Source organism: Oncorhynchus tshawytscha, linkage group LG15 (assembly GCF_018296145.1).
Source record: "Oncorhynchus tshawytscha isolate Ot180627B linkage group LG15, Otsh_v2.0, whole genome shotgun sequence".
In the NCBI taxonomy this organism is placed as follows: domain Eukaryota; kingdom Metazoa; phylum Chordata; class Actinopteri; order Salmoniformes; family Salmonidae; genus Oncorhynchus; species Oncorhynchus tshawytscha.
The window spans coordinates 26,058,869-26,081,683 of record NC_056443.1 but is presented as its reverse complement, the minus strand read 5'-3'; the positions used below and the strand labels follow the sequence as shown (position 1 = coordinate 26,081,683).

Sequence of the window (22,815 nt, the reverse complement as noted above, 5' to 3'; positions counted from 1 at the left end):
TCTCAAGGCCATCAGACTGTTAAACAGCCACCACTAACATTGAGTGGCTACTGCCAACACACTGTCAATGACACTGACTCTACATCAGCCACTTTAATCATGGGAATCGATGGGAAATGATGTAAATATATCACTAGCCACTTTAAACAATGCTACCTTATATAATGTTACTTACCCTACATTGTTCATCTCATATGCATACGTTGATACTGTACTCTATATCAGACTGCATCCTTATGTAATACATGTATCACTAGCCACTTTAACTATGACACTTGGTTTACATACTTATCTCATATGTATATACTGTACTCGATATCATCTACTGTATCTAGCCTATGCTGCTCTGTACCATCACTCATTCATATATCCTTATGTACATATTTTTTATCCCCTTACACTGTGTATGACCGTAGTTTTTTTGGAATTGTTAGTTAGATTACTTGCTCGTTATTACTGCATTGTCGGAACTAGAAGCACAAGCATTTCGCTACACTCGCATTAACATCTGCTAACCATGTGTATGTGACAAATAAAATTTGATTTGATTTGAAGCTTATTGTTAGGAGAGCATTTTTGCCCAGTGCTCGGCTGTGGTTGGTGGATGAGGATATGTGTTCACTGTTCACCCCTCTACATCAGCGTTGGCCTGGCCGCTGAATCGTCATTCAGTACGCTCCCATTCAGCGGTTTTGGATCAGTAGAGGGGTGTATGGGACTAGAAGTTGCACCTTCAAGATCTAGGCTAGAGATCAGTGGTCTATTTCTGAACCGGGGGGTCGGGTATAGGTGAAGGAACCATGGGGAAACAAAGGCAGGAGGGGGAACTTTTTTTAATGCTGTAGTCATGGAGTAGGCCAGCCTATTCTCATGAGAGCTCCAACCATCATGCCCCTAAAATACTCTCCTCACACCGTGCCCTTACTATAATCAGGTAGAATAGTGACTTGTGATTTTGTAGCGCTCGGGCTGTAAACCGAAAAATGATCGACATTGATCACTTATCGCAGGCATATTGCTGATTTCGCTCATTACGATGAGTAGCCTATAGGTCTACTACAGAAATTAGACATTTTAAATTAATGGGTTTTCTAATATGGGTGATTGTTAATGGGACAATTGATGGGTACAACTATCAAAGTAGTAGTTTAAAGGCTCATTTTAAAAACAATGGCGGTGCACATTAATGGTAAACTTATCATTATCGCATCAATTCAGGCGATTTTTATTTTTATCGCGATATGGATTTTTGTCCAAATCAACCAACTCTGATGCTGTAAGGGATGCTTGGGGAAGTCGTCCAGTGAATCTGAGTGGCAGATGTTTATGATTTGGTTACGAGGTTTGTATTGTTCATGTACTCCCCCTGAGAGCTGCTGCCATGACATCCTGAAGCTTCAGGGACACCACCCCCTCCCTGTCTTTGGTGTCTTCCCATGTGGTAGGCAGATTTACACCTTTGTGTTAGAGTTCCCACCCCCCATATGGTGAGGTGTGCTTTGTGGAAGGAAGTGCTCTCATCCCTGGATCTCCCCCTCTTTCTTGTTTTCCCTCTCCTCATTGCTTGTTTGTCTGAGGAGTGTGCCATTTGAGTGTCTCTCCACTAATCCAAACATCCACATTGGCAAATAGGAGCAAATTGCCTATAGAAAGAGTTGGGCACCGACCGGAGTCAGGAAGGAAACTGGGATGACTGGCTGAAATTGCTTTGATTAGCGCATGAGTTGCCAGGTCAGGATTGGTGGTGGTAGTATTTGTATACAGCGCTTTTCATTACAAACTAGAATCCCAAAGTCACTTGGTAGTAGAGGTCAAAACTACAAGTAGTAGTCAATCAAGTGGTTGAAAGAGTGGACAAAACTACAAACAGTTCTGGCTTAAACTAAAAGGTAAACTTTGACAAGGGTTGGCATGCTGCTGATGACTGTCAGATATTTGTGTAGCCACCTGCATGAGGAATTACACTGGTGTTTGATCCAAGCATAGATGATGATGATAGATATAGTCCTAGATGAATGTTAATGCCTATTCTTTTCAGATCACAATAGCGATATTCTACTTCCCTCGTCTTTTTTGATTGGACAGACAAATAGGTTGTGGCCATGAAGTCCTATTGAAAATGCTTAGATTTTCCTGTAATCAGTCTTGGGCTGCTCGTGGGCTTGTACAGCAGGCTGCAGTGCAGCCAGTCATATAGGTCAATAGTGCAAAAGAAAAAAGGCTGGAGCGAGAGCGTTGGGGCTGTGGTAATTAAGTAGTCCATGCCTGGGACCAATTATCGGCAAACCGATTTTGTAAATGGCTTGTTATTTCAGGTTGGCCACAGATCGGCCAAATGAAAATGAATGAGCAGATTTGAAGGCCTGACCACACTCCCCCGATGCACTTGAGCGTTGTACAATTCTGTCTGCACTCTTCAGTCAACTCCTTTGAGGCCATAACCTTCCACCTTCTGATGTTTGGCCCCGTGGCCCTTGCTTGATGAGGGGGATATCCTGGATGACACCTTTTTTGCAGTGTGTGCTGATCCTAAGCGCTTAGCGTATGGCCCCCTGCGTATTGATTCCCTTGCTAACTCGATTAGTCCAAAGAGGAGCAGGTGACCTCTCCTCGGGGGGGCCCCACTGGATCCTGTGTGGGGCACCATGACCCCTGTGTTCATTAGCGGATTGAGGTCTCACCCCTGCAGAGCGTCTAATCATTACTCTCCATAGGTTGAGCAACTCACACCCCTACTAAATCGTCTCGATGGAAGCAGACTCGCTGTTCCGCCACTGAAGTTTGTTTTTAGGAGATAAGCGGTGTTCCTTTTCACAACTTGTCTCTGTCGTGGGAGTTCACCATTTGGCATACAACCATTTGGACTCTTTGAGCAAAACATAACTTGTAGCCACGTGAAACAAAGCTTTTGTCAACACTTGTTGTGAGTATTGTTTATTGTAGCAAGTTCAAAAAGACCTATTGGAATGACAACCTGAAAGTTGCCTTGGAGGCATCTAAAACAAATATTCTGTGCTACCCCTTCCAGTTGGGAAGACGCTTGACCTTAAAGCATACATACCTTGCAATGTAATATTGTGGTATTATACACTTTTGTATTGTAAATGTGTAGTGATGTAATTGTTTACATCTTGTTTGGACCCCAGGAAGAGTAGATGCTGCCAATGGCGATCCAAATAAGTACTGCACGGTCTGTCATTCAAGACCTCGCGGCTGGGTCTTTTCAATTAAAAAAAATGGACATTGTTCACTGTGGCTTGATGGCCTTTTTCAGACACTAGAGTCTAGATGTTCTACTTAAACGACGCAGCACACAGTTAGTGCACCTATTATGTTTGTTTAAAGGCGACGCTGCTGAGTCATGGATAATGCAGTGTTTCAGCTGAGTCACAGACCAAATGTCGTCAACATGAAAGGGTCATACTGAAGACTAGCTGTAAAACGACTTGGGTTTTTAAACTGTTAGCTTTATTATTGTTGAATAAAGCTTGAAATTGAATTTTACCAGCATGTACCTGTTCCATCAATGGAGGCTACTCCCTTTTCTATTGTTCCTTAGGTAGACAGAGGTCCTGTCTGAGCTAGAAGCTCCCCTTTACCGTATTATGTACCATATGGAGTTTGACAGCATGTTTATGACAGTGTTTTATTCAGCTGCTTTGACCGATCGACTTGACAGATTTTAAAAATATATTTTCTCTTGAAAGAGCCTTAGGGTAAAGTCTTGCATAGTTTAAGTGGATAACTATTAGAATACAGTTGATCTTAAGATGTTAAGTGCATCTGTTAGAACTCAATTGCATGCAGATTCTAATCCCAAGTACAATACAGTAAGGGCACGTTAAGTTAATAAACGCTCACCATTCAAGGTGAAGGGGCGCAAATAGGGGAGGGCAGGGGTTTATAGGGAAATCAAAGATTTCATGGGCGGAAGGAGCTGTTGGCGAAGTAGACGCAAGACATTTTCTTGACGCTTTTATTTTTCCAACCTTTTTCTTTTACGGTTCAGTTGTGTGTCATCCAACTCTGGCTCATTACAACTCCGTCTCTGGGGAAAGGACAAATGCATTGTTCTTTGATTGGCATCTCAGCTTGATCTGCAGAGGGAAAAAGTGAGTGCCTCGGGCTTGCTCAATAAAAAGGCTCTCCCTTCCAAAACTTTGCTGTAATCGTTGGCAACGTTCCTGTTACAGGTCAATGAGTGTATTGTGCACCTCGCTCTTCCAGTCGCTCCTTTGCATGTACAGTGACCTTTTCAACTTTGACTAGGGAAACGTAGCCAAGATGGTACCGCAAAGCCAACTCCCCCCAGCCTTTCCTGTCTGATGTGACGCACACAGAGAGGGTAAGAGCCAATACATCGGCTTTCTCATGAAATTGATGAGTTCCTTCTAGGGTCACTTGTTTCTAGTATGTTGTAGGAGCACACTGCTTATAATGGTGCTCTACATTGCACAGGTTGCTGTCCAGTTTAGTTGCCACATGAGACTTACCATGCAACAGGGATCCTGCATTGAAATACTGATGTCTACTGATTTAGACTTCGAGAGCAAGTACACCATAACGGAAGGCCAAGTACACCATAACGGAAGGCCAAGTACACCATAACGGAAGGCCAAGTACACCATAACGGAAGGCCAAGTACACCATAACGGAAGGCCAAGTACACCATAACGGAAGGCCAAGTACACCATAACGGAAGGCCAAGTACACCATAACGGAAGGCCAAGTACACCATAACGGAAGGCCAAGTACACCATAACGGAAGGCCAAGTACATCAAGCGATAGGACGGCCACCTGCTGCTTTTAGCGGTTCGTCGTCGTGTGTTGGTGCCGTAATACTTTTTTAGTGGGTGATAAATGAGTTGATGAAATGGTTTCAAAACATTGGGGTTGTGGTGATTTAACAAAGCCTACAGAGTGAGTGGTTTGATTTGAAATGTTAGAAACCCCAACTGCTGCAATACAATAGGCAGGCTGTTCATTGGTTGATTGATCCATAAAATGTAAATTACAGCTTCCAATGGCTCTAGGGGATTTCAAGACTGGTGGATGGATTGTTGAGTTGTGCTGTGTTAAATGATTGGGGAGAACCTGCTTGGGCAATGAGGAGGGAGACACCAGGTGTTTGACGCTAGCTAACCCACCGAGGAACCACCCTCCAGACGGTCTCACAGGTCCACACACCTGCTTCTTCACTTGCTTCACACCCACACAGGAAAAGGAGCTAGAGGCTAAAAGAAGAGAATTGCTCAACACTATCCTACAGTGTGTCTGGGTGGTGTAGCTCATCTTGTCAACCCAGGTTCTACATAAATAAGGCCAGTTGGTTACTGTGAATGGAATCTTTTGGCCGCATGTAATTGAATCTGACCTGACCGCACAATTAATCATAACCCACAATATTTGCTTAGTGTTATTTAGTTCTTGGGCAGCACGTACCCCAGCGGTGAGGTCGACCCCCGTACCCCAGCGGTGAGGTCGACCTCTGTCTAGCCATCCGAGCAGTCAGTCATTCGGAGCTGGTGTAATGTGAGCAACTGGCTTCCTGTCTGTCACTGCAGTTTGGCTCCTTAGCTTTCTGTTTCTAGGCTACTTCCAGCCAAGACTCTTTAGGGGACGAGTGCTGTTTTGACCATTATGACAATGTTTTTATATTTACATTTTGTCTGGTTTTCTATGGGATTTGGCACATTTGAATGGTTGGCATACACTGGTGGAGAATGCAGTCATTTTTAAAACCCCTGTTTTGTTTATCCTTGTTGGTTGTCCATGTCATGCTGTGCCCTGCCATTTTACTGCCTTTAGTAGACTGTCTGACCTTGACAGTTTGACTGAAATGACAATGGCAAGCCCCAAATTGTTTATTTATATATATATGTATTGAAAGAAGTTCATTATCCAGGTGTTATACATGCATTATGATTGTAATATTATAAATACAAGTTCAATCTGTACTTCAATGCACATATGGTGAACTAGAGGTCGACCGATTATGATTTTCCAACGTTTATACCGATGAAAATATATATATATTTTATTTGTAATAATGACAATTACAATACTGAATGAACACTTATTTTAATATAATACATCAATCAATTTAGCCTCAAATACATAATGAAACGTGTTCAATTTGGTTTAAATAATGCAAAAACAAAGTGTTGGAGAAGAAAGTAGAAGTGCAATATGTGCCATGTAAGAAAGCTAACGTTTAAGTTCCTTGCTCAGAACATGAGAACATATGAAAGCTGGTGGTTCCTTTTAACATGAATCTTCAATATTCCCAGGTAAGAAGTTTTAGGTTGTAGTTAATATAGTACACTGCTCAAAAAAATAAAGGGAACACTTAAACAACACAATGTAACTCCAAGTCAATCACACTTCTGTGAAATCAAACTGTCCACTTAGGAAGCAACACTGACAATAAATTTCACATGCTGTTGTGCAAATGGAATAGACAATAGGTGGAAATTATAGGCAATTAGCAAGACACCCCCAATAAAGGAGTTGTTCTATAGGGGGTGAACACAGACCCCTTCTCAGTTCCTATGCTTCCTGGCTGATGTTTTGGTCACTTTTGAATGCTGGCGGTGCTTTCACTCTAGTGGTAGCATGAGACTGAGTCTACAACCCACACAAGTGGCTCAGGTAGTGCAGCTCATCCAGGATGGCACATCAATGCGAGCTGTGGCAAGAAGGTTTGCTGTGTCTGTCAGCGTAGTGTCCGGAGCATGGAGGCGCTACCAGGAGACAGGCCAGTACATCAGGAGACGTGGAGGAGGCCGTAGGCAGGCAACAACCCAGCAGCAGGACCGCTACCTCCGCCTTTGTGCAAGGAGGAGCACTGCCAGAGCCCTGCAAAATGACCTCCAGCAGGCCACAAATGTGAATGTGTCTGCTCAAAAGGTCAGAAACAGACTCCATGATGGTGGTATGAGGGCCCGCCGTCCACAGGTGGGGGTTGTGCTTACAGCCCAACACCGTGCAGGACGTTTGGCATTTGCCAGAGAACACCAAGATTGGCAAATTCGCCACTGGCGCCCTGTGCTCTTCACAGATGAAAGCAGGTTCACACTGAGCACATGTGACAGACGTGACAGAGTCTGGAGACGCCGTGGAGAACGTTCTGCTGCCTGCAACATCCTCCAGCATGACCGGTTTGGCGGTGGGTCAGTCATGGTGTGGGGTGGCATTTCTTTGGGGGGCTGCACAGCTCTCCATGTGCTCACCAGAGGTAGCCTGACTGCCATTAGGTACCGAGATGAGATCCTCAGACCCCTTGTGAGACCATATGCTGGTGCGGTTGGCCCTGGGTTCCTCCTAATGCAAGACAATGCTAGACCTCATGTGGCTGGAGTGTGTCAGCAGTTCCTGCAAGAGGAAGGCGTTGATGCTATGGACTGGCCCGTCCGTTCCCCATACCTGAATCCAATTGAGCACATCTGGGATATCATGTCTCGCTCCATCCACCAACGCCACGTTGCCCCACAGACTGTCCAGGAGTTGGCGGATGCTTTAGTCCAGGTCTGGGAGGAGATCCCTCAGGAGACCATCCGCCACCTCATCAGGAGCATGCCCAGGCATTGTAGGGAGGTCATACAGGCACGTGGAGGCCACACACACTACTGAGCCTCATTTTGACTTGTTTTAAGGACATTACATCAAAGTTGGATCCGCCTGTAGTGTGGTTTTCCACTTTAATTTTGATTGTGACTCCAAATCCAGACCTCCATGGGTTGATAAATTTGATTTCCATAATTTTTTAGTGATTTTGTTGTCAGCACATTCAACTATGTAAAGAAAAAAGTATTTAAGAATATTTCATTCATTCAGATCTAGGATGTGTTATTTTAGTGTTCCCTTTGATTTTTTGAGAAGTGGATTTATAGGACTATTTCTCACTATACCATTTGTATTTCATATACCTTTGACTATTGGATGTTCTTATAGGCACTTTAGTATTGCCAGTGTAACTGTATAGCTTCCGTCCCTCTCCTCACCCCTACCTGGGCTCGAACCAGGAACAGACCGACAACAGCCACCCTCGAATTAACGATTCCTCCACATAATCCGTGACCCTTGCAGAGCAAGGGGAACAGCTACTCCAAGTCTCTGAGCAAGTGACGTTTGAAACGCTATTAGTGCATATCCCGCTAACTAGCTAGCCATTTCACATCGGTTACACCAGCCTGGTCTCGGGAGTTGATAGGCTTGAAGTCATAAACAGCTCAATGCTTGAAGCATTGCGAAGAGCTGCTGGCAAAACACATGACAGTGCTGTTTGAATGAATGCTTACGACCCTGCGGCTGCCTACCACCGCTCAGACTGCTCTATCAAATCATAGACTTAATTATGACATAACACACACATACGAGCCTTTATAAATAAAAACGTTTATTTCAGTGAAATACGGAACCGTTCCGTATTTTATCCAACGGGTGGCATCCCTAAGTCTAAATATTGCTGTTTAAATTGCACAACCTTCAATGTTATGTCATAATTACGTAAAATTCGGGCAAATTAGTTCGCAATGAGCCAGGCGGCCCAAACTGTTGCATATACCCTGACTCTGCGTGCAATGCAATGAACGCAAGAGAAGTAAGAAATGCATTGATTATGGTTAGGTACACGTTGGAGCAACGAGTCCTTTTTCGCGAATGCACACTGCATCGATTTATATGCAACGCAGGACACGCTAGATAAACTAGTAATATCATCAACCATGTGTAGTTATAACTAGTGATTATTATTGATTGTTTTTATACGATAAGTTTAATGCTAGCTAGCAACTTACCTTGGCTTCTTACTGCATTCGCGTAACAGGCAGGCTCCTTGTGGATTGCAATGAGGCAGGTGGTTAGAGCGTTGGACTAGTTAACTGTAAGGTTGCAAGATTGAATCCCCGAGCTGACAAGGTAAAAATCTGTTCTGTCCCTGAACAAGGCAGTTAACCCACGGTTCCTAGGCTGTCATTGAAAATAAGTGTTCTTAACTGACTTGCCTAGTTAAATAAAGGTGTTTAAAAAAAGAAAAAAACAATCTGCCAAATCGGTGTTCAAAATACAGATTTCCGACTGTTATGAAAACATGAAATCGGCCCTAATTAATCGGCCATTCTGATTAATCGGCCGACCTCTATGTTGTACATTATAAAACGAGGAAGAAAGACAAGGTGGGGAGTGAGGGGTAGGAAAGAGGTAAGAACAGCGACAGACAGCATATGGTTCATGAATTAGTGCTACCCTAATATTCTCTCAGTTCATCACAATTACGGTGTCTCCTAACCTTCGGGCCAACTGAGAACCCCGTTCCGCTAGCGGAACCCCTCGCCAACAGCCAATGAAATTGCAGGGCGCCAAATACAAATCAACAGAAATCATAAATCAACTTTCTCAAACGTATTAGGCACCGTTTTAAAGATAAAATTCTCGTTAATCCAGCCACAGTGTCTGATTTCAAAAATGTTTTACAGCGAAAGCTCCACAAACGATTGTTAGGTCACCACCAACTCACAGAAAAACCCTGCCATTTTTCCAGCCAAAGGAGTCACAAAAAGCACAAATGGAGATAAAATGTATCACTAACCTTTGATCTTCATCAGATGACACTCATAGGACTTCATGTTACACAATACATGTATGTTTTGTTCAGTAAAGTTCATATTTATATCCAAAATCTTATTTTACATTGGCGTGTTACTTTCAGTAGTTCCAAAACATGCAGTGATATTGCAGAGCCACATGAATTCACAGAAATACACATTATACATGTTGATGGAAATTCAAGTGTTATGCATGGAACTTTAGATACCGTAATTGCTGGACTATTAAGCGCACCTGACTATAAACCGCACCCACTGAATTATAAAAAAATATGTATTTTGTACATAAATACGCCGCACATGTCTATAAGCCGCAGGTGCCTACCGGTACATTGAAACAAATGAAATTGGTCACTATCTTCCTCCTCCTGTGCACTGAAACCACTGAAATCATCTCCTTCGGTGTCGGAGATGAATTGCTTCATTCGATGTTGGATCGTTTTCATTGTCGCTCTCGTCACTTTCAACCGGAGGCAAATACCCCGCTGAGCTCATGTTGCCCCTTCAACACGCAGCAGTCCAGCCTTTTGAAACCCGTTGATGATAGTGGATTTTTTGACAATGCTCCACGCTGTCAGGACCCACTGGCAGACTTGACCATAAGTTGCTCTTCGCATGCAGCCTGTTTTAGTGAAGGATTTCTCCCCACTTGTCATCCAAGACTCCCACTGAACAAGGAGCGCCACCTTAAATGCACGATTTACACTGATGTCAAGTGGCTGCAAATACTTTGGGCCATCTGCTTTTCTTCCCTCTGAAAGCCTTTGTTGTCTTTTTGCACTGAGTCAGTTCCTCACGCTGCTGTTTCCAACGTCTTATCGACTCATTAAGGCCAAGCTCCCGTGCAGCAGCTCTTTCCTTTTCCAACAGCCAGATCGATCGCCTTTAACTTGAAAGCTGCATCATATGCATTTCTCCGTGTCTTTGCCATGATGAGGGTGACAAAATTACTACCGTAATCAGAATGATGGGAAGTTTGAGCGCGCTCGATTTTACATCACAGTATGTGACGGTGCTCAGTTTTTTGGCGGCATGAATCTTGTGAAAGCGGGAAAAATCCATAAATTAGCCGCGTCATTGTATAAACCGCGAGGTTCAAAGCGTGGGAATAAAGTAGCGGCTTATAGTCCAGCAATTACGGTACACTTCTCCTTAATACAACCGCTGTGTCAGATTTTTTAAAAACTTTACGGAAAAAGCATCATCTGAGAAACAGCGCTCCGAGGCCAAACCAGCCAGAGAAATATCCGCCATGTTGGGTAGTCAACATTATTCATAAATAGCATTATAAATATTCACTTACCTTTGATGATCATCAGAATGCACTCCCAGGAATCGCAGTTCCACAATAAATGCTTATTTTGTTCGATAATGTCCATTTATGTCCAATAGCTTCTTTTGTTAGGGCGTTTGCTGAACAAATCCAAAATTGTGTTCAGGTCCGGTTGGACAAAAAGTTGTATTACAGGTCAAAGAAACTTGTCTAAGTATAGAATCAATCTTTAGGATGTTTTTATCATAAATGTTCAATAATATTCCAACCGGAGAATTCCATTGTCTGGAGAAAAGCAATGGAACGAGAGATACCTCTCATGTGAAAGCGCGTGACTAAGAACGAGGCTGCAGGCAGACCCCTTAGTCAAACAGCTCCCATCTGGCTCTCCTTCACAGAAGCAGCCTGAAACAAAGTTCTAAAGACTGCTGACATCTAGTGGAAGCATTAACAAGTGCAAAATATCCCATATCCCACTGTGTATTCGATAGGGGTGAGTTCAAAAACGACAAACATCAGATTTCCCACTTCCTGTTTGGATTTTTTTCTCAGGTTTTTGCCTGCCATATGAGTTCTGTTATACTCAGACATCAATCAAACAGTTTTAGAAACTTCAATGTTTTCTATCCAATACTAATAATAACATGCATATATTAGCATCGGGGACTGAGTAGGAGGCAGTTCACTCTGGGCACGCTATTCATCCAAAAGTGAAAATGCTGCCCCCGATCCCAAAGAAGTTGAGTTCACCAAAACAGCTGATAAAACCTAGAGGATTTAGGGAGAAGGGGGAGAGGGATGAAGTGAAGAGATACTGAGTGTGGACACCAGGTGAGACCACACATAAAGTGGCTACTTAGTCATTTATGCTGAAAAAAAGACACTTGAGGACAAACAATAGAAGATACTGTATGTGACGCAGACACCTATCGGAGTGTACCTGAAACACTTAAATATAGAGGGCTATGTTTCTCACCACTTGGTTATTGCAAGGCTAACCCCTAGGGAAATCATGACTTGGCAGCAACAGATAGTCCAGTGAAAATGGCTGTGTTTATGTGGTGGAAATCTGAAAATTAGCAGCTGACATTTTAAAATTTTTTAAAAATTAATGCATGTGAGACAGGTTCCATGTACAACAAGAGAGGCAGAGATGGAGAAAAATAACACAAAAGTTACCTCTGCTTATGGACACTTGCTAGCAATAAAGTTTCCACGGCCTGTTCCTCGGACAGTGAACATCTGGCAATGTCTACATTTTCGACCCCTTGGTCAGCTCGCTCTCTGAAAGTAAAGGAAACAGATTATTTTTCTATAGATTTGAAAACAATAACTGAGAGATGACCGTACAATCTAAAGCAGCAGATGTCATTTTCAGGATACGTCAGTACAGCCCAGTGCTGCTTACCAGAGTCCTTCTTCGTAGGTGTCTGCTATGACTTCCTTTGTCAGAAAACAGTTGCTTTCAGAACAATTATTTTTGATTGACAAAAAAGCTTTTGCTCTCGATAAAAAGACACATATGTACCTCCATAGCATATAACAATTTGCCTGTGAATAACCACACCTTCATACAAACGTGCTACTGTATGCCGAATTCTTGACGCACAACCAAAGATGTAAATAAGAAATAAGTGCACTCAGGCTATCCGTTACTTTTAGGAGCAGTTCTCTTTCTGTGGGTCTAACCCCAAGAAGTTCTGGAAAACACTTAAAGACCTGGAGAATAAACCCTCACAGCTGCCCATGTCCCTTTATGTTGATGATGTGATTGTCACTTACAATAAGCACATGGCTGAGCTCTTTAATCACAACTTCATTAAGTCAGGATTCCTATTTGACTCAGCCTTGCCTGTCCAACATTTCCTCATCTCCCACCCCTTCTAATGCAACTAGCTCCAATTCTTCTCTTTTTCCCCTGCCAGGCTACAAAGTTTCGCCTTGCAGGCGGTCACTGAGTCCGAGGTGCTAAAGGAGCTCCTTAAACTTTAACCCTAAAAAACATCTGGGTTTAGGCTCTTAACCTCTCTGAACCACCCATCCCGGAGCCGGTATAACTGTCATCAGCAACGCTGAATAGCATAGTGCCACAGTCAAATAATATTACTAGAAAATATTCATATTCATGAAATCACAAGTGCAATATTGCGAAACACCGCTTAGCCTTTTGTTAATCCACCTGTCGTCTCAGATTTTGAAATGATGCTTTACAGCGAAAGCAATACAAGCGTTTGTAAGTTTATCGATCGCTCGACAAAACAATAAGTACACTTAGCATCAGGTAATTTGGTCACAAATCAGAAAAGCAATCAAATTAATCGTTTACCTTTGATCTTCGGATGTTTTCACTCACAAGACTCCCAGTTAGACAACAAATGTTCCTTTTGTTCCATAAAGATATTTTTTATATCCAAATACCTCCGTTAGTTTGGTGCGTTATGCCCAGGAATCCACCGGAAAGAGCGGTCATGACAATGCAGACACAAATTCCAAATTATATCCATAATGTCCACAGAAAAATGTCAAACGGTTTTCATAATCAATCCTCAGGGTATTTTTCAAATATCTATTCGATAATATATCAACCGGGGCAGTTAGCTTTTCACTAGGACCGGGAGTAACAAGGGCCGTCTTTCTCTTTTGCGCACAACTCACTCTGAGAGCCCCCACCTATCCACTTACGCAATGTGGTCGTTCACGCTCATTTTTCAAAATAAAAGCCTGAAACTGTCTAAAGGCTGACACGTTAAGGAAGCCATAGAAAAAGGAATCAGGTTGATATCCCGTTTAAATGGGCAATAGGGATGCATAACAACAGAGGTTTCAAAAACAGGGGCACTTCCTGATTGGATTTTCCTCAGGTTTTAGCCTGCAATATCAGTTCTGTTTAACTCACAGACAAAATTGACAATTTGGAAACTTTAGTGTTTTCTATCCTAATCTGTCAATTATATGCACATTCTAGCATCTGGGCCTGAGAAATAGGCCATTTACTTTGCGAACGTTATTTTTCCAAACATAAAAATAGTTCCCCCTAGCTTCAAGAGATTAAGGTTGCTGCCCCTATCATCACCAAGCCTATCTCTGACCGTTTTTAACCTGTCTCTCCTCTTTGGGGAGGTTCCCATTGCTTGGAAGGCAGCCATGGTTCATCCTTTATACACTGCTCAAAAAAATAAAGGGAACACTAAAATAACACATCCTAGATCTGAATGAAATATTCTTATTAAATACTTTTTTCTTTACATAGTGGAATGTGCTGACAACAAAATCGCACAAAAATGATCAATGGAAATCAAATTTATCAACCTTTTCTGCAGAACCACTCCTTTATTTGGGGTGTCTTGCTAATTGACTAATTTCCACCTGTTGTCTATTCCATTTGCACAACAGCATGTGAAATTTATTGTCAATCAGTGTTGCTTCCTAAGTGGACAGTTTGATTTCACAGAAGTGTGATTTGACTTGGAGTTACATTGTGTTTAAGTGTTCCCTTTATTTTTTTGAGCAGTGTATTTAAGGGGAGATCAAGCTGATCCTAACTGTTATAGGCTTATTTTTTATTTTTGCCCAGTTTATCAAACGTGTTGAAAATATAATCAACGGACTGGTTTTCTTGATGTCTATAGTACTCTCTCTGGTATGCAGTCTGGTTTCCGCTCAGGTTATGGATGTCACTGCAACCTTAATGGTCCTCAATGATGTCACCATTGCCCTTGATTCTAAGCAATGTTGTGCTGCTATTTTTATTTACTTGGCCAAAGCTTTTGAGACGGTCCACGCTGTTCAGGTTCATAGGCGCAGTACGAGGAGGCGTCACCAGTCATTCAAATTCAGAGGATGAGTATTGCTCACGCCAACGAGAAGAGAATGAGTGTTTAGTTCCGAACATTCATAGTAGCCGAAGTTGTGCCACGTTCTTTGCGAGTTTTAGTCAATTAACATTATTATTGGAATTTAGCTTCAATCTTCCATTCCATTCTTGTGGGCAGGCTAAGGAGTAGTGATGTCTCTGTCTCATTGGCCTGGTTTGATAACTATCGCTCTCAACGAGTGCAGTGTATGAAGTCAGAACATCTGCTGTTTCAGCCACTGCCTGTCACCAAGGGCGTACCCCAAGGCTCGATCCTAGGCCCCACGCTCTTGTCAATTTACTTCAACATTGCTCAGGCAGTAGGAATCCATTTATATGCAGATGATAGTCTTATATTCAGCTGGTCCTTCCCCGGATGATTAAACGCTCTACAACAAATCTTTCCTAGTGTCCAACAAGCTTTCTCTACCCTTAACCTTGTTCTGAACACCTCCAAAACAAAGGTCATGTGGTTTGGTTATAAGAATGTCCCTCTCCCCACAGGTGTTATTTACTACCTCTGAGGGTTTAGAGCTTGAGGTAGTCACCTTATACAAGTACTTGGGAGTCTGGCTAGACGGTACACTGTCCTTCTCTCAGCACATATCAAAGCTGCAGGCTGAAGTTAAATCTAGAGTAGGTTTCCTCTATTGTAATCGCTCCTCTTCCACCCCAGCTGCCAAACTAACCCTGATTAGCATGACCATCCTACCCATGCTAGATTATGGAGATGTAATTTATAGATTGGCAGGTAAGGGTGCTCTCGAGCGGTTAGATGTTCTTTACCATTCGGCCATTAGACTTGCCACCAATGATCCTTATAGGACACATCATCGCACTCTGTAAACTGGTCATCTCTGTATACCTGTCGCAAGACCCACTGGTTGATGCTTATTTATAAAAACCCTCTTAGGCTTCACTCCCCCTTATCTGAGATATCTACTGCATCCCTCATCCTCCACTTACAGCACCTGTTCTACCAGTCACATTCTGTTAAAGGTGTCCAAAGCGCACACATCCCTGGGTCACTCCTCTTTTCAGTTCGCTACAGCTAGCGACTGGAACGAGCTGCAACTACAAACTGGACAGTTTTATCTCAATCTCTTCATTCAGACTCAATCATGGACACTCTTACTGACAGTGGCTGCTTTGCGGGATTTATCATTATCTCGACCTTCTTGCCCTTTGCTGTTGTCTGTGCCCAATAATGTTTGTATCATGTTGTCATTTTGTGTTGCTACCATGCTGTGTTGCTATCTTGCTGTGTTGTCTTCGGTCTCTCTCTTTATGTAGTGTTGTCTCGTCGTGTTGTCCTTTATTATTTTTTTTATTATTTTTGATGTCCCCGCAGGAGACCTTTTGGTAGGCTGGACATTGTAAATAAGAATTTGTTCTTAACTGACTAGCCTAGTTAAATAAAATAGTGTACTTACCCCTCCAAAAGAGATGAAATGGGCAATGGAGCCCATTGTACATTGATAAAGCACTAAGTAAATGTCCAATCTGTACTGGCTATGGTTATGCTGCTCATACTAATCCGTGAAGACTAACAAAAGCTAAAAATGTAAATGGCGTTAGTAAGGCAGCTGAAAGGCGAATTGAAGAGAAACCAATATCAGTAAATACATATTGACTGCACATGCAGACTAGCTGGCAGTCTTGCTGCAAAGCCCCCTGAGACCCCCTCAAACAGGTGTCTGAGGGGGTCACCTGACCTTAAGCGCAGGTTGTTTGTCCTGATCAGCCTGATGGGACCTAAGTGTGTCGTGGTGTGCTGCTGGGTGGATCCAAGTCTTTGGGATGTGTATTTGTATCTAATATAAGTCCAGGGTTTCTGGTATCGACGTTGTGTCAGATTATTGGTGGAAATTGTCTTCATGTTTTATAATGAGATCCCATGAGAGAGCGCTGCATTTCATGTGGTGTCTTGGCACTGGCAGTGTTGAGTTATATTCAAGTTCCAATTCCCATTAGTGCCAATGTCTTAAACACACACCCACACAAAGGGCTTTCTGTTTGTAATCTTAAGGTAGCCTTGATGAATATGTATGGTAAAATACCTATTATATTAGAGCCATGCTAGCAAATGAACTGCTACCTTGAGACTTGGTGCTGTTGTCACATTCACATTACCTTTTTTTTATTAGAGGGGAGAATCACTCCCTTTCCTATTCAAGGCTTTATTGACAGACGCATTAGAAACAGTGGAAGATCGGTGAGAAGCACACGGGGGGACACGGCTCCCCAGATATTTTCTATATCCTTGAGGGACTCTGTGCTCAAACTGGCATTTGTTACATAGGGCACGTCACACCTTTACAAGTGACGCCTGCGCTGAGTGAAAAGCTGATTTTTCTCCCCTTCGTTTCAGTGTGTAAGGATCCACCCTATAAAGTGGAGGAGTCTGGATACGCAGGCTTCATCTTGCCCATTGAAGTTTACTTCAGAAATAAGGTACATTTTTAACAAGGTTTCGACGTGCATTTGCTTACTAAAGATCCCAAGCTGTGAACATATGGCTTAACCAGATTTATGTGCCATTGGTGACTATGATCATCCCACATTGGTAGTTTTTAAATAATCTCTGTTGAGCATTTGAAAAATGTCACACATTCTAATGTGGTCAGTGCAGATGTTGATCTTTATGAATTCCATATGGGTAACAACTTTGCCTTTTTGTATGAATGTTTACCATTTTGGACTTTAGTACGTAACTGACTTCTCTCCTTTCTTTTGTTCCTACGGATGTCCCACTGCTCTTCTCAGGAAGAACCTAAGAAAGTGCGCTTCGACTACGACCTGTTCCTACACCTGGACGGCCACCCGCCTGTCAATCACCTGCGCTGCGAGAAGCTCACCTTCAACAACCCCACGGAGGAGTTCCGCAGGAAGCTGCTCAAAGCCGGCGGGGTACGACAAGACTGGAGGGACACACACACACACACACACACACACACACACACACACATCTCAATGGCAGGTGTTTGTCCTATGGGTAGCCATACTGGATATACAGGCTTGCTCCATCCCTGCTTGAACACCTGATTGAGGTAATCATCAGGACCCGGGCTGGAGCAAAGCCCTGAACATCCAGTATGGCCATCCATGCTTAACGCTATTGAGCTAAACGCCACCTGGAAAGGTAAACGATTTAAATGTCAATTCAGAAGTCGAATGGAACTTAGACCAATGAGTAGCTCTTTTAAAAAAACATCCTTGACCTTGCTGGCAACTAGGTATCATCCATGTCAGTCACATCAGACCTGCCATTGGCAGGAAACTGGGCTTATCAGGTCAGCCGTTGGCAGGCAAACCACTCTGTCATGTTTTATGACTGGAATGAAGTACTTTTTTGTTCATACACACGTTTATTCTTTCTTCCCTGTGCCCTCCAGAAAGCCTTGTGTGCCCACATAGGAATGTCCATTTTGGAATAGATTTCTTAATTATTTCAGTGGACAATATCTTCAGGAATTTACAAGATCAGGGGTGTGTGTTTATTTTAGCAGGCCCTCCTGCCATGCTCATTCCAGTAACACACCAATGCTTTATGGCTGGGCGCACAACACCGTGCACCTTAACGTAGATTGGATGCCTTTTCAGAGGAAATGAATAAGATTGGCAACAGATGTACACTGAATGTGATGTGATTTAATTGAGAGACTGGTTTGTCAGTCACATTTCTTCAGCCCACTGGATGTTTTGAGGCCTTCTCCAATACAGCTGATTGCTGTGTGTATACTGAAATGCTTTTTGTGTGTCCACAGCAACGGGATCCTAGCAAAAGAAGTTTGGAAGACTCTAAAGTAAGACTTATGTGAACTAGTGTTCTCTTCAAATTGAAACATTTACTTATTAGGAATGTGTTGATATTGTAGCTTCCCCAATGCTATGACTCTCTCACGATGGCAATATAGACTTCTAAGCATGACCCACAGTCAAATTTGGGACCTGTGTCCAATACGCACAGTTGGATGAGCATCTATTATTTCTGAGACTTTCCGCATGTTGTTGACCCAGTGTGTATCCTCTGCCATTGTGAAGGCGGAACCCACCCCCGTGCCTTGCTCTATTGTCCCCCTCTTCTATTGGAGAAAGGGTAATGGAAAGACCGGAAGGTGGGGAATGTTGTATGAAAGGAAATGCTTACTAAGTTGTTTTGGTGCTGACTCACAGCAGCTCATTTCAACAGCAGGGCACTGGAGCTTCTGAGAAACAGGCCGCGTGTTCTCAGTGGCGTTTTAACCCTTTGTTAAAACCTCTTGCTGCTAGGCAAGACATGAAACATTCATTCTTCCCTCGGCGGCTATGTTGAAGTGACACCACAAACAAATGCACCCTCAAATTTAGACCCACAGTGAAGCAGCTGTGTTGTCTTTTCTTCGCGTGCTCACTGTCATTCCATGCAAAGCAATGACTGTCTGTGAGGGATTCCAGGAATAACGTGCAGTGTTAAGTGCTCGAATGTTAAGTTTGCTGCTCTTGGCATCGAAAAGACCACTACGATAATACGTGAGCCTTGCTTAAGTTTTTGTCCAAACAAAAGCAGTTTTAAGTTTCACACAGAATCCACTATTATAAGCAGGAATTAAGAAACTGTCCAATTGATGCAGTACTTTCAATTCAAATAGATTCATAAAGCTCTTCACTCCCAGACTGAGCGCACAATATGATACAAAACTCAGTTTTGCACATGCTGATCAGGACAATATAATTCTGTTAATGTCTTTTTTTATTGTAGTGGTTTATTGTCTTTACTGTTATGTTGCTTCTGTTGTTGGTTTGATTCCCATATGCGCTACATGTATATATTAAAATGGGTGTCACCTGTGATCTATGAGTCACTTTGGATGAAGGCATCTGTTTTAATGACCCCATTTTACTTCCAGGTGATGGTAATGCAGGAGGGCTCCACATCTCTATTCGGCCAGCATCTCAAGCTGCCTACACTCCCCAGCAGCTCCCTGACATTGACATTGTCTGATGCTAAGAAGAGCAAGGTCTTCCCGGGGTCAAAGGTCAGTGGCGGTCTCCAGGTACAGCCCAGGGCTAGACAGTCTCCCTGTCCTCCCTCTCTTCCCCAGAAATTCCCACTTCTTAGAAGTCTCCCCCAGCTTAATCTCTGCATAGTTGGCTAGGTTCAAAGATGCTGAGGGTATCTGAAGTCTGGATTTACAAGAGACGCTCGACTTGGGCTTATGCAAGGTATGCTACTGATAGCGGTTATAGCAACGGCCATAATGTATCCATTAGGCAGTATAAAGAAGTCACTAGTTTTAAAGCCTGTTGAAATTTGGTACGTATCAGTGTGATGCAATTGTTCTCTAGCAGTCTCAGAGAACCATTTTTAGAATCATGGATGGAAATGACATGTGTATGGGGTCTAACTGGCATGTTGCTTCCATTAAGAGTTATTTTTAGTCCCGTTTAAATGGTATCATTTACCACGGCCCGTCAGAGCCCACTCTGGCAGGGCTGGGTTACGAGAGGCCCAGTGCACATGCAAACGGTTTCCAATCCAAACAGACTGTGTGATGGATTACTGATGGAGCAGAGGGGTCACACACACACTTCCACTAACGTCCAATGGCAACCCACCTACTGTTGTCTCCTCTCCTTCCGGTTCACTTGTACCCCACATGGCTTTTTTAAGTGTTACTGAATGCTATGGCAGTCTGCCTTTTTATGCCTGACTGTAAGTGCATTTTTATATGCTAAACAAAACTGCTGAAATGCCGTTATTGCACATAACTCCAAAACAGCTCAACAAGTATGTTTTATTCATCTAAGCAGAACTGTTATGTACAGCATTGTAATATTCTCTGTACATACTGCTGAGTGGCAGGTCATTATTACAAGGAGAGTAGTGAAAGTACATAATGCACACATCTATATACTCAATTTAAAATGTTACCATCTTAAAGTAACATGGAATGTATTTGCTGGTGCTTGGCATGAAAAGTTCTTTAGAACAGTGAAATGCCTGAAGATCGTATTAACTTGCAAAGAATCCTGTGATACTCTTAGGAGTTTAGCCGTTTGACATTCAGCAAATGTTGACTTGTGTATTTACGGGGTACCTTAGATTTTGCTCAGTTCATTCACTTTCATGGCCTCTATTATAGGTTTACATGTTTTGGGAGCATCTACTAACGTGCCAGTCTTTTGGTATCGGGGGGGGGCTGTTATTGATAGAGCATCACTTTATCTCCACCTTTTACTGGTCTTAAACAGTTTTGTGTGAGCGGGTTAGCAGCTAGATGTCCAAAAGGTCAAGGGGTCAGGAGCAGATAGACAAAATCAAAGGGTTTGGGCAGGTCGTAACACACCCCTACCGTCTAGACGTGCTTAATGGCTTTAAGACATCTATGAAATATTGACTGGGGGCCAGAAGGTGTGACCCCGGGACACACGGGTCACGTCGTTTAGTTGGAGAAAAGGAAATGCACTCCGCTTCCACCTCCAGGTTTTTTTTCACCGTCTGCGCAAATTTTTAAGGTCGCGCTTACAGCTGCTGAGTCTTCTCTCCCTTCCCCCACATTCTTGACAAAATAAGTTCCCAGGTCTCTTCACAAGCAAACTGGAATCCCTTTTTTAAACTTTTATCTTGTCGTTCTAGAATAGACTCTTCATTGACACAGCAGTACAAGAGCCCCAGGGTGGCACAAGGGCTTTCTCTAAAATGAATGAACACTGATTATTAGGATTCCTTTGATATGCTATGGCCAGACTTAACATTGTCTTTGCTCATTTAGTTGTCAGGGGTGTATAGATTTGAGCATTGTAATCAGGCCCCCCCCATGTAGGAGGCAAGTAAATTGTCCCCAGTAGAGTGCTTTTGTTTTGATTTTGACCCCAACAAATCTCACTGTGACGTGGCAAACCTCTAATTTCATTATCCCTACACATTTCCCTGGAATATCTAGTCACCAGTCTAGACTCTAGACTAATTTCAGTGGTACGTACGTACAGTGCCTTCAAAGTATTCATACCCCTTGACTTATTCCACATTTTGTTGTTACATCCTGAATTCAAAATTAATTTAAAAAAATAATCTCTCCCATCTACACACACATAATGACAGGGAAAACCATGTTTTTAGAAATGTTTGCACATTTATTGAAAATGAAATACAGATATCTAATTTACATGTGTATCCACGAGTCCATACATGTTAGAATCCCCTTTGGCAGCCATTTTACAGCTGTTAGTCTTTCTGGGTAAATGTGAAGGCATTCCACACCTGGATTGTACAATACTCAAAGTGTCTGTGGGAAAGCAGATTGAACTAGGTTTTCCTCTAGGATTTGCCTGTTTAGCGCTATTCAGTTTATTTTTATGCTAAAATAAATCTGTAGTCCTTGACATTGACAAGAATACACATAAAATGATGCAGCCACCACCCCAAACACGACCATTTGTATCTAGGACACAGTTAATTTCTTTGCCACATTTGTTTTCAGTTTTACTTTAGTGCCTTATTGCAAACAGGATGCATGTTTTGAAATATTGTCATTCTGCACAGGCTTCCTCTTCACATTTGTCAATTAGGTTGTTTTTGTGGAGTAACTACAATGTTGTTGATCCATCCTAATTTTTCTCCCCTCATAGCCATTAAACTCTAACTGTTTTAAAGTCACTTGGCTTCATGGTGAAATCCCTGAGTGGTTTCTTTCCTCTCCGGCAACTGAGTTAGGAAGGACGCCTGTATCTTAGCAGTGATTGGGTGTATTCATATACCATCCAAAGTGTAGTTAATAACTTCATCATGCTCAAATGGATATTCAATGTCTGCTTTAAAAATGTTATCCATTACCAATAGGGGCCCTTCTTTTATTAGGCATTGGAAAACTTGGTCTTTGTGGTTGATTCTGGGTTTGAAATTCACTGATTGACAGAGGGACATTACAATTATCTGTGAGTGGGGTACAAAGATGAGGTAGTTGTTCAGAAATCATGTTAAACACCTATTGCACACAGTAAGTCCACACAACTTATTATGTGACTTGTTAATAATGCAGAGTTTTACTCCTGAACTTATTTAGGCTTGCCATAACACAGGGGTTGAATACTTATTGACTCA

The 22,815-nt window shown here is 42.6% G+C and overlaps 1 protein-coding gene across 4 annotated transcripts in view; it reads left to right on the top strand.

Moving 5' to 3' along the window:
* LOC112214721 (protein AF-9) overlaps positions 1 to 22,815 on the top strand; it is a 71,471-nt gene that overhangs the window by 23,893 nt on the left and 24,763 nt on the right. The window contains exons 3-6 of one of the 4 annotated variants that reach the window (XM_024373685.2): positions 17,104 to 17,186; positions 17,478 to 17,642; positions 18,500 to 18,538; positions 19,622 to 19,768. In XM_024373685.2, the coding sequence (XP_024229453.1) occupies positions 17,104 to 17,186; positions 17,478 to 17,642; positions 18,500 to 18,538; positions 19,622 to 19,768 (434 nt within the window). The remainder of the gene's footprint in view (positions 1 to 17,103; positions 17,187 to 17,477; positions 17,643 to 18,499; positions 18,539 to 19,621; positions 19,769 to 22,815) is intronic. The other 3 variants (XM_024373688.2, XM_024373686.2, XM_024373689.2) reach the window with 3 other exon arrangements.